Source organism: Solanum tuberosum, unplaced genomic scaffold (genome assembly GCF_000226075.1).
Source record: "Solanum tuberosum cultivar DM 1-3 516 R44 unplaced genomic scaffold, SolTub_3.0 scf00633, whole genome shotgun sequence".
Lineage (NCBI taxonomy): Eukaryota > Viridiplantae > Streptophyta > Magnoliopsida > Solanales > Solanaceae > Solanum > Solanum tuberosum.
In genome coordinates, this window is record NW_006239553.1 from 1 (window position 1) to 15,262 (window position 15,262).

The 15,262-nt window shown below is 32.9% G+C and overlaps 5 protein-coding genes across 5 annotated transcripts; 1 reads left to right on the forward strand and 4 right to left on the reverse strand.

Moving 5' to 3' along the window:
* Positions 1–1,639: 1,639 nt before the first annotated feature.
* LOC102587044 (cytochrome P450 CYP82D47-like) lies at positions 1,640–3,613 on the reverse strand. The gene is made up of 3 exons (XM_006366373.2): positions 2,989–3,613; positions 2,467–2,786; positions 1,640–2,342 (listed from the first exon to the last, which is right to left on the reverse strand). The coding sequence occupies exons 1-3, from the start codon at positions 3,593–3,595 to the stop codon at positions 1,716–1,718; spliced, it is 1,554 nt and encodes a 517-aa protein (XP_006366435.1). The 5' UTR covers positions 3,596–3,613; the 3' UTR covers positions 1,640–1,715.
* A 3,139-nt stretch (positions 3,614–6,752) lies between these two features.
* Positions 6,753–8,462, forward strand: LOC102597204 (cytochrome P450 CYP82D47-like). Its single transcript, XM_006366407.1, has 3 exons — positions 6,753–7,170; positions 7,291–7,613; positions 7,836–8,462. The coding sequence occupies exons 1-3, from the start codon at positions 6,753–6,755 to the stop codon at positions 8,460–8,462; spliced, it is 1,368 nt and encodes a 455-aa protein (XP_006366469.1).
* A 795-nt stretch (positions 8,463–9,257) lies between these two features.
* Positions 9,258–11,048, reverse strand: LOC107058763 (cytochrome P450 82A3-like). The gene is made up of 2 exons (XM_015304878.1): positions 10,068–11,048; positions 9,258–9,937 (listed from the first exon to the last, which is right to left on the reverse strand). The coding sequence occupies exons 1-2, from the start codon at positions 10,986–10,988 to the stop codon at positions 9,323–9,325; spliced, it is 1,536 nt and encodes a 511-aa protein (XP_015160364.1). The 5' UTR covers positions 10,989–11,048; the 3' UTR covers positions 9,258–9,322.
* Positions 11,049–12,233: 1,185 nt separating this feature from the next.
* Positions 12,234–14,513, reverse strand: LOC102587375 (cytochrome P450 82A3-like). Its single transcript, XM_006366374.2, has 2 exons — positions 13,531–14,513; positions 12,234–13,041 (listed from the first exon to the last, which is right to left on the reverse strand). The coding sequence occupies exons 1-2, from the start codon at positions 13,726–13,728 to the stop codon at positions 12,427–12,429; spliced, it is 813 nt and encodes a 270-aa protein (XP_006366436.1). The 5' UTR covers positions 13,729–14,513; the 3' UTR covers positions 12,234–12,426.
* LOC107058762 (cytochrome P450 82A3-like) lies at positions 13,756–14,469 on the reverse strand. The gene has a single exon (XM_015304877.1). The coding sequence runs from the start codon at positions 14,467–14,469 to the stop codon at positions 13,756–13,758; it is 714 nt and encodes a 237-aa protein (XP_015160363.1).
* Positions 14,514–15,262: the final 749 nt, after the last annotated feature.

Here is a 15,262-nt window from a genome sequence, read left to right on the forward strand (position 1 = left end):
ATATATATATATATATATATATATATATATCAATTAAGTGAATTTATCAGCCTTAATTATACCAAAACAGTATATGATATTGATTTAGTATCAGTTAAGCGAAATTAGTTGGGGGATAAATAGTGTAATTATTTAGTGGGACATGAATATAAAGGGGTATATGTTTGTAATTATTTTGCTTTTATGGGATATTTATTTAGTTTCCCCTTCTTCTTTTTCACCATAATGATCAACTTTTCATTGATGAATCCAATATTTGTAAACGAAAAGACAATTCTTCTCATAATCGATTAAGAGTTTGTTTGAATTGACTTATTTTTAAGTTAAAAATAACTTTTAAATATATTTGGAGTGTTTGATTAAATTAAGGAAGTGTTTATAAACATTTGATTTTAAGTCGATTCAACAAGGCCCTTAGGGGTCGTTTGGTTAGAAACAAGTTATCCCAGGATAAGTTATCCCGGGGTTAGCTATCCTAGGATAACTTATCCCACCATGTATATGGCATAACTTATCCCATCACTATTATTTTTAATCCCTCACACCAAACGAGCCGTTAGAGTATGTTTGAATAGGCTTATAAAAAGTATATACACTTATAAGTCAGTAATAAATATGGGATATCCTATTTTGACTTTTGACTTATTTTTAATTTAATTTTTTGATTCCAGTGTTGTAGGTTAATACAGACGTAGAGGACTTTGGAACACGACCGGGAGCAGGAAGAGGAGACACCACAGATGATTGTGAAACTATAGGAACAAAATTAACACCGTCAAAATGAACTCGTGAGGAATTAGCTAGACGCCTCAACACATCATTGTTGGTTTGTTGGCGAAATTGCTGAGCAAATTTATCCTTGAAATGCGTCCAATCCAAAAATAGATTGTTGCAAAATAAGCTATTAAACCAAGTCAAAGCTTCACCCTCAAGGTCATTATGAATGAAGCGGAAGCCAGTCATTCGCATCGAAGCCAAGGTATGTGAAGTACAACTTAGCTCGAAAAATCCAACTTTCTGGGTTGCCTTCACCACTGAATCTAGGTAGAAACATCGCCATTGTTGGAGTACGATCAATGAAAGCACCAATGTAGCAAACCTGAATTGCTCACTATATTGATAAGAGAACTGAAACGCGATTACAACTTTAGAATCGTAATTGCAATACCCATACGACTGAATTACAATGAAAGCATGAAAATAACAAGTTACAACGATAGAGATAAGAACGAGGACGAGAAACTTAGACTCTAGAATAAGAAGAGGACGGGCATTTTTCTTCAATATCCATTAACCCTTCTTTCAAACTTTTTCTCCCTTTTAATCAAATGTTAATTGGGCCTGGATCCCAATTAAAACACTTCAATATTTTACTTGGCTCAATCTCGTTCACCACTTCTAACTCATACGCCCTTACAGAGTTTACTTGGTTCACAACAATCAAAGCCACTGAATACAAGATAAAGCTCAAGAGTCCTTGAATTTATATTCGAAAAAAATGAATCAGAAGATTCATAGAGGATTGTAACATGCATATTTTGATAACAAATAAATACACAATTATTGCAATATTTTTTTATCTTGATTATTATTTTCTGGACGAGAATTCTTATGTCTACACTCCCCTATAACAAACATAAAACTATAATACAACATTGTAATTATCAATATAGCATAATTATAACCTTAATTTATTAGAAAAGATCAACATTTTATTATTCATAATAAAGATTAGAATCCAAGCGTGGAGTAAGTTGAACTTCGAGTGGAGAAGCTTTGAGAATTGTCAATCCAAAGCTCTCACTCATATCAATTGCTTCATCTGAAGGTCTCTTAATATCAAACCCCTGCAATAAAACAGATACCACATATTGCAACACTTGAAGGGCCAAGGAAACACCGGGGCACATTCTCCTTCCACTACCAAACGGAATCAACTCAAAGTGATTACCCCTTACATCAACATCCTTATGAGTCGTCAAGAACCTCTCTGGCTTAAATTCATGCGGATTTGGCCATATTTCAGGATCGTATTGTAACTTCCATACGTTCACTAATAAGCGAGTCCCTTTTGGTATATCGTATCCACTAACAACACAATCCTCAATCGACTCGTGCGGTAACATGAGCGGTGCGGCTGGATATAAACGAAACGATTCCTTAACAATAGCTTGAAGATAAACCAAGTTCTTGATGTCCGATTCTTGGACCCATCTGTTCTTGCCAATATGAGTGTCTAGCTCATCTTGGGCCTTTTTTAATGCTTCGTAGTTGTTTAGGAGTAAAGATAAAATCCATATTAGAGTTACGATTGTGGTATCGGTACCTGCCGTTTGCAGAGCCTGCCAATTTCAGCAATCAACTCCACATTTTACAATATATAGCAAGATATTAATAATCACTGACGTTATAAGTGCCAAGTTAAAAGACATGTTTACGTATTATTTATGCATTTTTAGAACGTACCATACAAGTAGCTTTGATAATGGCATCAGTATCAAAACCATGAAGATTTTTATCTTCACAAATTGACAACATGACATCCATGAAATCTTCTTCATCCCCACAATTATTTCCCCTTAATTTCCTCTTTCTTCTATGCTCAGCTAACCAATCTTCAACAATAAAGTCAATTTCTTTAGCAGTCGATTTCATGATCTTCTCATGTCCTCCAATATCCAACCATCTTAGATAAGGTAAAAAATCAGCCACAACAAAAGCCCCCAACAATTCAAGAAGTCTCTGAATTGCTTTGTGAGCTTTACTCCTTTCTTCATCTTCATTACCTGTTACAGAGGTAGGTGAATCCAAAATTTAAATTTCGTTCAACATCCAGATTTCTACAAGTACTATATGAACTCAAAACTTAATTCTAGTACTCTACTCTATGTTTGGAATTTCGAGATTCAAATTACTAATTTTTGAATAATACTTACTTAGTCATATATATGTAATAACATATTGATGATTAAATTCAAAATTAAATACCTGTGTATTGTACTCCAAATAGCAACTTGACCATAGTATTCATAATTAAATTCCCAAACCATTCCTTCATCTCTATCTTCACAGCACCATTTAAATTATTTTTCAGCCAATATTCATAAGTCTCTTTAACAGCTGATTTTACTTCAAATTCTCTAACGTGTTTAAGCATTTCGATTCGCCGAGCTGAAAGGAATTCAGTGGTGACTATTTTTCTAATCTCTCTCCAGTAAGGCCCATAAGGCCCAAGCCCAAACATGGCGTAATTGTAGCCCAATATCTCTGAAGCTATGGATTTGGGCCGGTTCGCAAAGGCCTTGTCATTCGTGGTGAAACATTCTTTGGCTATTTTGTGATCACTCACGATTACTACATCATTTACTCCCAGCTTTAATCGGAAAATTGGACCGTATTTTTCTGCCATTTGGCCGAAGATTTTGTGAGGCATTTGAGGTCCGTTGAGCAGGTGGAGATGACCGATAATCGGCCATGCTCCGGCAGCTTCTGGTACATTTTTACTCTGCTTTTTAGCTGAGAAAAATAGTTTGCGAACATAGAAGAAAGAAAGGAAGGAGATAGCTAGTGTAAGGGCAATCAGAGAGAAATCCATGGCTATGGTTAATTTGTTACGTAGTTATGCTTCTTTTCAATTTATAGACTATAGTAGTATATTTTGAATAGTTTTAAAAAATTTAAATTTTAAATACTAAATTAATATTATTTTATTTAATTTTTAAGAAACGAGTAAAAGTAAACTCATAAATACGTTTTCTAAAGAGAAAAGACATAAAGTTACCACTGAAGTTGTCTTGAATTTTAAAAAAGACACATTAACTTTGTGGGTGTCCTATTACCCAACAAAAGTATTGAGTATCTTTGTAAAATGACCATTTTAACTCATTTTCTCACTCACTATATTTGTGACCACGCACATGACGCGCGCGAAGGTCCTTTTTTGCTGTCAAAAACCAATTGAAAAGTGCCACATTTCAATTATTTTCTTTATTAATTATTTACCTCATCATTTTTATTTTATTTTAGTTGAAATAGGACCAAAGGTCCACTTTATTAAGTAGAGTTAAGTAAGAGGAGATCAGGAGGATCAATTAGAAGACTGATTAAGTACATGCTATTAGATGTTGTTAAGTATGATTAAGTACCTATTATAAAGTAGCATTAGGTAAAAGAAGAGCAGGATTAATTAGAAGACTGGTTAAGTACCTGTTATTTAGTGGCGTTAACTATGATTAAGTAGTGTTAGGTAAGAGGGGATACGGATTAATTAATTATATAGAGTTGAGTAGCATAAAGTAAATAAGGAAGAGGAGGAAGAAGGGTATTTTACTATATCACCATTTGAATGAAATAAATATAATGTCTTGAAAAATGTAATAGAGAAATTACGTATTATAATTATCCTTTGAGTAAGTTTAAAATTATCCATTGATTTCATAAAATGGACAATTATTATTGGACATCTAATCCCAACATAGTATAGTGAACAACTATTGTTGGACTGAGGGAGTATTAAGTATTGTTAATTTTGATTTGTGGTCAAGTAGGGTTAGGCAACACTAATAAGTAGGAATAAGTATTTCTACAGTTTCACTATTTCAAAAATTAATTTTCACTTTTATTTGTTACTTCTTCATAATGTACTTTTTCAACGTTTAATACTTACTCACAATGGTGGTGGAAGATAACCCATGATTGCTTTACTACCAACGACAAGGCCTTGGCAAAGTAGCCTAAAGCGTTGTCTACAAAATTACAACTGTGCCCTTTTTGGTATGGGCCCTTATGGCCTATATTGGCGAGAAATGAAAAAAATAGTTGTACTCGAATTACTTTGCAATCATAGGGTACAAATGCATGGACACATTTTTTGAATAGTTTTTATATATTTAAATTTTAAATATTAAATTAATATAATTTTATTTAATTTTGAAGAAACAAGTAAAAGTAAATTCATGAGTACATTTTATAAAAATAATTACACACGTGGGCCTAAAATAATCCAATTTTGGATTGATCCACCATAATGGTGAAAGTAAAATGTCAGCATGTAACTTCCAGAATTTTCCAGTGGTAATTAATACATATCTCATTAGTTTATGTGCTAATAATCTATCTTTTCATGAGTTTTCAATATTATCATTCATATCACCTATTTTGATCTTCAAATACAAATATCTCGGATACATGTTAAGAAAATACATTTTTGCTCCATTTTTAGTGTGAATCTTAGACATTATTAGTTGTTAAGTTCTCTTGAAATATGATTTACAAATCTGATTGAAAAAACAAATATGCAAAAAAACTTAATTTAGTATATATATACTGATTTAGTATCAGCTAAGTGATATTATCAGTCTTAATGATACACCAACACAATATATGATACTGATTTAATATCAGTTAAGCGAAAATTATCTGCATTAATGAATGGGGTATAGGATGTAACTATTTTTTTTGGGAAAATTGTATATAATAGCAAACTATTAATTCAAATTAAATGCTATAACCATAGTTTGATTTAATTGTACCCCATAGCAAACTGTTGTTATTTCGCCTCTCTCCTGGTGAATCTCGCTCGCCACTCTCGTTCTCGTTAGGCAGTCTCCCTCGCTTCTCTCACTTTTATACAAACACAAATGTATAAAATGTGTTTGTGTTTGTATAAATCGAGAGAAAATTGTATATATACATATATTTAATTCCGTTCCCCTCTCTCCCTTCTCCCAGATCTTGCTCGTCACTCTCACTCGCATCTCTCACTTTATACAAACACAAAAGTATACATTGCGTTTGTGTTTGTATAAAGCGAGAGAAAATTGTATATACAAATGCATCTATTTTCGTGCTATACACTTATGATTATACAAATACGATCTTCCCCTGCCCAGTTTTCTTTTGTCTTTCTCTCTTTCTCGCTTTATACAAACACAAATTATACAATTGATCTTTTGTATATGTATACCGAAACAGATTATACAATTGCTTTCTTTTGTACATGTATAGCGAAATATACATATTTATGTTTGCTATGGAGCGCAATTATGCAAACTATAACTATAGCATACAAATATGATTTTTATATTTGCTATATGTGAAAGTTGCTCTTTTTTATTTAGAGAAAATGAGTATTTTTTGAATTACTTTGGATTGAAGTATGAACATGTAATTATTTTGAGTTTTATGGCCCATTTACGTAGTTTTTCTATAAAAAATGGTTCATCCTAAACTTAAAGTAGGTCATTTTTGGCCCACTAGTCAATAATGCGGTGCACAGAATTTAGACACGTATATAATTTATTTATTTTTTAGAAAAGCTTAAGTATCTATATAAAGGCAGACCAACGTAACCATTAACCAATATGGGGTTGTTTGATAGCTACATAAAATCATGCATGTTTTGATAAAACATATGAACAAGTTACATCATAAGGAAATTTAAGTAATTGATGCACTGATTAATAATGTGTATGAAATAATTCATAACTTATTTGGTATTAATTTTAATACATTTTCATTCACTTTAAAAAGAAGGCTAACAACGTAACAAATTAATCATCAAAGCCATGGATTTCTCTCCAATTGCCCTTACGCTAGCTATCTCCTTCCTTCTTTTCTTCTATGTTCGCAAACTATTTTTCTCAGATTATACGCGAAATAGAGGTGTACCACAACCTACCGGAGCATGGCCTATCATCGGCCATCTCCACCTACTCAACGGACCTCAAATGCCTCACAAAATCTACGGCCAAATGGCAGAAAAATACGGTCCTATTTTTCGATTAAAGCTCGGAGTAAATGAAGTAGTAATTGTGAGTGATCACAAAATAGTCAAAGAATGTTTCACTACAAATGACAGGGCCTTTGCAACTCGGCCCAAATCCATAGGTTCGGAGATATTGGGCTACAATTACGCCATGTTTGGGCTTGGGCCTTATGGGCCTTACTGGAGAGAGATAAGAAAAATAGTCACCATTGAGTTCTTTTCAGCTCGGCGAATCAAAATGCTCCAACACATCAAACAGTTCGAAGTTAAATCAGCTGTTAAAGAGATTTATAATAGTAGTATTAGTAATTTAAATGGTGTTGTGAAGATGGAGATGAAGGAATGGTTTGGGAATTTAATTATGAACACTATGGTCAAGATGCTATTTGGAGTACAATATAAAGGTACAAGTATAATTTTGTATTTATGTTATTAAGTAATAGTACAAAGTATTATGTTTTGTGCTCATATTTTCAAGAATTTTTAACCGTAAAGATTAAATCTTAGATCCGCCTATGTAACAGGTAATGAAGATGAACAAAAAAGTAAAGCTCACAAAGCAATTCGGAGACTTTTTGAATTGTTGGGTGCTTTTGTTGTGGCTGATTTTTTACCTTATCTAAGATGGTTGGATATTGGAGGACATGAGAAGGCCATGAAAGAGACTGCGAAAGAAATCGACTTTATCGTTGAAGATTGGTTATCTGAGCATAGAAGAAAGAGGAAATTAAGGGGAAATAAATGTAAGGATGAAGATGATTTCATGGATGTCATGTTGTCCATTTGTCATGAAGACAAGAATATTCATGGTTTTGATGTTGATACCACTATCAAAGCTACTTGTATGGTACGTTCTTCGTTACTTTCCTAGTTAAAAACACATCAAAATGTTGTTTAAATATTGTGATCTTAAATATGTCACGCGTACAGATGTTGAAACTAAGAAATGCTAAATACAGGAATAAGTAGTGTTCATAGGACACATGGGAGTAGTAGTATTATTTTTTCACTCATTATGTACATATTTAGTGAAATGAACTGCTGAATTTTTTGGTTTTTGGATTGGTAGATTATGCTATCGGCAGGTACTGTTACCACAATCGTAACTCTAATATGGACTTTATCTTTACTCCTAAACAACTACGAAGCATTAAAAAAGGCCCAAGATGAACTAGACACTCATATTGGCAAGAATAGATGGGTTCAAGAATCGGACATCAAGAACTTGGTTTATCTTCAAGCTATTATTAAGGAATCGTTACGTTTATATTCACCAGGACCACTCTTACTACCCCACGAGTCGATTGAGGATTGTGTTGTTAGTGGATATGATATACCAAAAGGGACTCGCTTATTAGTGAACGTATGGAAGTTACGTAACGATCCTAAAATATGGCCAAATCCTCACGAGTTTAAGCCAGAGAGGTTCTTGACGACTCACAAAAATGTTGATGTAAGGGGTAATCACTTTGAGTTGATTCCGTTTGGTACTGGAAGAAGAATTTGCCCCGGAACTTCGTTCGCCCTTCAAGTTGTGCAATATGTGTTGGCTATTTTACTGCAGGGGTTTGATATTAAGAGGCCTTCAGATGAAGCAATTGATATGAGTGAGAGCTTTGGATTGACAATTCTCAAAGCTTCTCCACTCGAAGTTCACCCTACTCCACGCTTGAATTCTAATCTTTATTATGAATGAAAAGCTGATCCTTTTCAGTAAATTAAGGTTATAATTATGCTATAACTTTTTGATAATTACAATGTTGTATTTTAGTTTTATGTTTGTTTTACGGAAGATTTCTATATATATATATATATGAGATCTGAAACGAAGAGATCTTTATAATAATAGTACTCCATTTAACATACAAACATTTAAAATAAGTCAATTCAAACAAGCTCTTAATCTATAATCAGAAGAATTGTCTTTTCGTTTTCAAATATTGGATTCATCAATGAGAAGTTACTTATCAATATAATGGAAGACAAACGTAACCAATATGGGGTCGTTTGATAGCTACTTAAAATCATGCATGTTTTACTAACACATGAATAAAGTTACATCATGAAGAGATTTAAGTAATTGATGCACTGATTAATTATGTGTATAAATTCATTCCTAACTTATGTATTAATTTTATACGATATTTAATATAGCCATGGTTTTCTCTCTGATTGCCCTTACACTAGCTATCTCCTTCTTTATTTTCTTCTATCTTCGCAAACAAATATGGTGCTGTGAACATAGAGACGAACGAATTGTTTAATTATGAACAATATGGTGAAGATGCACGATACTAAAAATGATCTTTAGCGGTAATTAATTACGGCAATAGCTTAATTATAGCTAAATATGTATTTTTAACGGCAATTAACATTCTTTGTAAATGTCCCTAAAGCCTAGTTATAGCAACATCGGATCCAATGACAATTAATTAATGCAGGTAAAGGCTTTAGTACTCTTTGATAATATGTATTTTTAAAAGTGTACGTTTCAATGGTGTCTATTGTTAAATGACATATTTTTTTATTTAGAGTTTACTAATAAGGAGTTTATACTTAGTAGTACAAATCTGGGGACAATCTTGGAGCAAGAAGAACCTCGAGTGGTGTCTCTTTTATCCCCAAATTGGCGGACATGTCAATTGGTTCATTAGATGGCCTTGTAATTTCAAATGCATGTACCACGTTAGCCAAAGTCAAGTGCAACAACACAAGTCTTGTGGAAATCCCGGGGCAAATTCTTCTTCCAGCACCAAATGGAATCAATTCAAAATGTTTTCCCTTAATATCTATATCTTTATGAATCGTCAAGAACCTCTCTGGCTTAAATACATCAGGATCTGACCAAATGGTTGGATCTCGTTGAATCATCCACAAGTTGAATAGTACTCGAGTACCTTTTGAGATAGTATAGTCACCAACAGTGCAATCTTCCATGGATTCATGAGGGACTGAGAGTGGTCCAGGTGGATATAAACGTAACGATTCTTTAGTAATCGCTTGAAGATAAACCAAGTTATTTATATGTGACTCATCAACAAATTTATTTCTTCCAACTTGAATGTCTATTTCTTCTTGGGCCTTTTTCATTACATGAGGGTTGTTGAGTAACAAAGAGAGAATCCATATTAGTGCTACAACTATGGTGTCAGATCCTCCTGCCCACATAGCCTTCCAAAATAGGAAAAAAATAATAGTAAATTTGCTAGAAGTATTGAAAAGATACTCCTTCATTTCGTCTTTTTATTACCTCATAAATAAAAATAAAAAGTAGAAAGTAGTTCAATTAAAATAGACTTACCAAGCATGTAGATTTGATAATGGTATCAGCATCAAAACCAGCAAGATCTTCATCCATTGCATCTTCAAAAAGGGCCAACATTATATCCATAAAATCTTTATCATCCTCACATTTTTTTTCTCCACAACTTCTCTTTTTCTTGTGTTCTACTAGCCATTTTTCAAGAATATAATCTATTTCCTTAGCATTTTCCTTCATTTCCTTTTCATATCCTCCTATATCTAACCATCTTAGTGAAGGCATATAATCAGCTACAACAAATACACGAAATAAATTCATAAAAGTTCGAATTGCTTTTCTAGCCCTCTCTACTTCAAAATCATGTTCTTTACCGAAAAGGATTCTTACAATAACGTTCATGGTCAAGTTCTCGAACCATTGATTCATTTCTATTTTCACAGTATTTGGAGAACCATTCATCATTTCATAAATTTGTTTGAGGGATGTTTTGACTTCGAATTCTCTAATGTGTCGATGCATTTGTACTCGATGATTGGAGAGTAATACGAGTACAACTATTTTTTTCATTTCTCGCCAGTATGGGCCGTAAGGGCCCATACCAAAAAGGGCGTAGTTGTAGCCCAAGACCTCTAATGCCAACGATTTAGGCCGGCTTGCCATGGCCTTGTCGTTGGTAGTAAAGCAATCTTGGGCTATCTTCCTATTGTTCACCACCACAACTTGATGGGATCCAAATTTTACTGTGAAAATTGGCCCATATTTGTCTGCCATGAGCCCAAGAATTTTGTGAGGCATCTTAGATCCATTGAAAAGGTGGAGATGGCCAATTATTGGCCATGATCCAGCAACTTTAGGGGGTGTTGTACCTTTTTTGGTACTAAAAATCCCAAAAAGCATGTAAATGAAGTAGAGAAAAATAATAAATGTAGTAGCATAAGTAATGGCAAGAGAGAAATCCATTGCTTTAATTTGAAAGAATGGTTTGCTGTTTTTTCCTCAATTTGGTGTGTTGCTTCTGTAATATTGTACCACTGCGAGTAAGTATTTAATGTTGAAAGAGTACAATATGAAGAAGTAACAAATTAAAAAAAAATCTATTTTTGAAATAGTGAAAAAGTATTTATTCCTACTTATTAGTGTTACCTAACGCTACTTAATCATAAAATCATAATTAACATACTTTTTAATACTTGATAGGTACTTGAGACGTCTTCCTTATTCCTACTTTATGCTACTCTATATAATTAATAATCCTACTCCCCTCTTACCTAACGCTACTTAATGATAGGTACTTAATTATACTTAACGCCACTTAATAACAGGTACTTAATCAATCTTCTAATTTATCTTGTTCTCCTCTTACCTAACACTACCGAATAATATTCCCTCTATTTCATATTAACTGAATTTTGAGACAATGCACACTTATTAAGAAAAACATTCAATTATATTATTAAATCACAATTTCTATTATTGTCTTTTGTGAAATCATAAACGTAACTTTGTAAATAGTGCAATTTATCTCTTAGAAAATATCAAATTTTTTTAAAGGAAAGGGCAAATATAGAAAATATTTCAGATATTCATTTTAAACTTTGAACAATTCAATTATTATGAACAATAAAAAAAGACTAAAAAATTGAGTTAATATAAAATAAAGGGAGTACTTAAAAGCAGTCTTCCTCTTCCTTTTTTTCATTCCTACTTTATGCTACTTAACTCTAATTGATCATTCTTTCCTCTCACACAACCACATAAGCGGTGCTAAGTAGCGTTAAATAATAAGAGAGTAGGATTGATATTTTATTTTAGTAGCATAAACTAGGATCCAAAAAGGCAATAATGAGACCTTCACACAAATGCTTTTTTTTGGGAGTTCGTTAATTTTTGCTCCTTAAAATTGATGGTTTTTAATTTTTATCTTTAAAAATTTTAAATAAAAAATGATAGGAATTGTCCCTAACAACGAAAAAAATAAAAATAAAACCGCAAGGCATAAGTTATATATGCACCAATGCAAAATAAAAATAAGTCAAGACATAAATTGTGCCCCAAGGCATAAGTTCTGCTTGCTTCATACGTGGGATTTTTTTGGCAAAGAAAAGTCATGAGAAAGGGTGGTAGCAATTCTAGCAAGGAGCCCATCCCTCTCGTTCTTACAGAAGACGACGGACGGAAAGAGGGGAAACATCCTTGGAAGCAAAATAGATTAAGTTCAATGCATAAGTTTAATAACCCGAATTATTTCCTAAGATAAGTTCAATGACTCAAGTTTACCATAGGACAACATAAGTTTCGGGCACAAGTTATGTCACAGGACATAAATTTAGTGATAGAAGTTATGTCTTAAAAAAAAAGTTCTCCAAAAGTCTTGACTTAAGTTCAGTGGCATAAGTTATTAATAGTACAAATCTGGGGACAATCTTGGAGCAATGAGAACCTCGAGTGGTGTAGTTTTCGTACCAAAACTTGCAGTCATGTCAATTGGTTCATCAGATGGCCTTGTAATTTCAAATGCATGTAGCACGTTAGCCAAAGTCAAGTGCAACAACACAAGTGTTGACGAAATCCCCGGGCAAATTCTTCTTCCAGCGCCAAATGGAATCAACTCAAAATGATTTCCCTTAACATCTATATCTTTATGAGTCGTCAAGAACCTCTCTGGCTTGAATAAATCGGGTTCTGGCCAAACGGTCGGATCCCGTTGAATCTTCCACAAGTTGAATAGTACTCGAGTACCTTTAGGGATATTATAGCCACCAACAATGCAATCTTCTATGGATTCATGGGGCGCTGAGAGTGGTCCAGGTGGATATAAACGTAACGATTCTTTAGCAATAGCTTGAAGATAGACCAAGCTATTTATATGTGACTCATCAACAAGTTTATATTTTCCAACTTGAATGTCTAGTTCTTCTTGGGCCTTTTGCATTACATGAGGGTTGTTGAGTAACAAAGAGAGAGTCCATGTTAATGCTACAATTATGGTGTCGGATCCCCCTGCTAACATAGACTTCCAAAATAGGAAAAAGGAGAAAAAGAAATTACTAAATTATATAATGACTTTTATAAATGAAAAGACTAAAATTCAGATATAGTATATATGGTGTATAATATATGTCAGATTAAAAGGAAAAGATATACTATATCTCTATTCCAATTTGTATAACTTGCTTTCATTTTTAGTCCGTCTCGAAAAAATGACATGTTTTGTGTTGATTTCATATCATGAAATGAAATTTCAAAGTCTCCAAAAATCATGATTTGAGATTTTTCAAATATAAAAATTGACCCACAAGTTTATATTTTGTAAAAACAACCCCCGCCCACACACACACATAAATATATGTCTAATAAAATTCAGATATAGTATATATAGTACTAGAGTATATAAGATAAAACGATTAATTCAAAATCTTCATTTTACCTCTAATAATTGACGGACTTTTATAGCCACACAAATAGAATAAAAAGTAGAAAGAGTAGATTATAATAAACTTACCAAACATGTAGATTTGATAATAGTATCAGCATCAAAACCAGCAAGATCTTCATCCATAGCATCTTCGAAAAGGGACAACATTATATCCATAAAATCTTTATCATCCTCACATTTATTTTCTCCACAACTTCTCTTGTTCTTGTGTTCTACTAGCCATTTTTCAAGAATATAATCTATTTCCTTAGCATTCTTCTTCATTTCCTTCTCATATCCTCCTATATCTAACTATCTTAGTGATGGTATAAAATCAGCTACAACAAATGCACCAAGTAACTTGAAAAAATTTGTCATTACATTTCTAGCCCTTTTTCCTTCTTCAAAATCGTGTTCTTTTCCAAAAAGCATTCTTATAATAATCGTCATGGCCAAGTTCTCAAACCATTGTTTCATTTCTATTCTGACGAAATTTGAAGAATCATTCATCTTTTCCTTCGACCACCTTTCATACATTGTTTTGATAGATGTTTTCACTTCAAATTCTCGAATATGTCTTAACATTTGTACACGACGATTGGAGAGTAATTCGAGTACGACTATTTTTTTCATTTCTCGCCAAAATGGGCCGTATGGGCCAAGCCCAAAAATGGCGTAGTTATAGCCCAAGAGCTCTACTGCCAACGCTTTAGGCCGGCTTGCCAAGGCCTTATCGTTGGTAGTCAAGCAATCTTGGGCTATTTTCCTATCGTTCACCACCAAAACTTGATGGGCTCCAAATTTTACTGTGAAAATTGGGCCATATTTGTCTGCCAGAAGCCCAAATGTTTTGTGAGGCAGATTAGATCCACTGAAAAGATGGAGATGGCCAATTACAGGCCAGGATCCAGCAACTTTAGGAGGTGTTTTACCCTTTTTGTTACTAAAAATCCCAAAGAGCATGTAAATGAAGTAGAGAAAAATGATAGATGTAGTAGCATAAGTAATGGCAAGAGAGTAATCCATTGCTTTAATTTGGCAAAATGTGCACCTTTAATTCTTTGCTAGTTTTTCCTGTAATATTTCAACATTTTGAGTAGTCAAGTCAAAAGAAGACTAAGCAATTCAAGTATTTAATTTCCATGAAAATATTTGAAATAGTAAACAAGTAAAAATGAACGGAAAAAAGTACTCTATTTATTACTACTTAGTAGTGTTACCTAAATCATAATCAATGATTCTTAATTGTACTTAATAGGTAACTAATCCTAGCTATGTTCCAATTTAATCTTTAATTTTCTCTGATGATAATTCAATCTCACCTTCTTTGTATGTCAAACCAAAATTTAAGATGAACACCAGACAGAATAATCAAGGTAACAATTATTCAATCCAATACTTAGAAACAAATTATTGATTTATCAAATATATTACTTCTTTATTATGATTATTTTTTTCAACAAAAAAAATAACTTTATGAAATAATAATTATTAGATGAGTTACGTATGACCAGACAAGAAATCTAACTCGAAAAACAAATAAACAAAGCCAACAAAAGGGGGTCGGAATATTTAAAGTCATAAGAAAATGAGTGAGAAGGAAAACGTTTCCAATCAAACAGTAGTTGAAGAAGCCAGATGGTAGCTTTGAAAGAACAAGACCAACAACCAGAGAACAAATTGTATGTTTATACTAGATATAGGATCCCGTGCCAGCACGGGGCCCAATATATATATATTTTTTAATTTTAATTTATGTCATATTATGTATTTGAGAAGTTATTGAAATTTTTATATGATTTTAAAAATATTTTAAATT

What these genes read in the sequence shown, in the direction of transcription:
- LOC102597204 (XM_006366407.1), top strand. Translation starts at nt 6,753, where the DNA reads ATGGCAGAAAAATACGGTCCTATTTTTCGATTAAAGCTCGGAGTAAAT. An exon ending in ATTTGGAGTACAATATAAAG is followed by an intron (nt 7,171 to 7,290) that starts GTACAAGTATAA and finishes CCTATGTAACAG; the next exon opens with GTAATGAAGATGAACAAAAA. An exon ending in CTATCAAAGCTACTTGTATG is followed by an intron (nt 7,614 to 7,835) that starts GTACGTTCTTCG and finishes TTGGATTGGTAG; the next exon opens with ATTATGCTATCGGCAGGTAC.
- LOC107058763 (XM_015304878.1), bottom strand. Translation starts at nt 10,988, where the DNA reads ATGGATTTCTCTCTTGCCATTACTTATGCTACTACATTTATTATTTTT. An exon ending in TTATCAAATCTACATGCTTG is followed by an intron (nt 9,938 to 10,067) that starts GTAAGTCTATTT and finishes CTATTTTGGAAG; the next exon opens with GCTATGTGGGCAGGAGGATC.
- LOC102587044 (XM_006366373.2), bottom strand. Translation starts at nt 3,595, where the DNA reads ATGGATTTCTCTCTGATTGCCCTTACACTAGCTATCTCCTTCCTTTCT. An exon ending in ATTTGGAGTACAATACACAG is followed by an intron (nt 2,787 to 2,988) that starts GTATTTAATTTT and finishes CCTCTGTAACAG; the next exon opens with GTAATGAAGATGAAGAAAGG. An exon ending in TTATCAAAGCTACTTGTATG is followed by an intron (nt 2,343 to 2,466) that starts GTACGTTCTAAA and finishes TGAAATTGGCAG; the next exon opens with GCTCTGCAAACGGCAGGTAC.
- LOC107058762 (XM_015304877.1), bottom strand. Translation starts at nt 14,469, where the DNA reads ATGGATTACTCTCTTGCCATTACTTATGCTACTACATCTATCATTTTT.
- LOC102587375 (XM_006366374.2), bottom strand. Translation starts at nt 13,728, where the DNA reads ATGAAGAAGAATGCTAAGGAAATAGATTATATTCTTGAAAAATGGCTA. An exon ending in TTATCAAATCTACATGTTTG is followed by an intron (nt 13,042 to 13,530) that starts GTAAGTTTATTA and finishes CTATTTTGGAAG; the next exon opens with TCTATGTTAGCAGGGGGATC.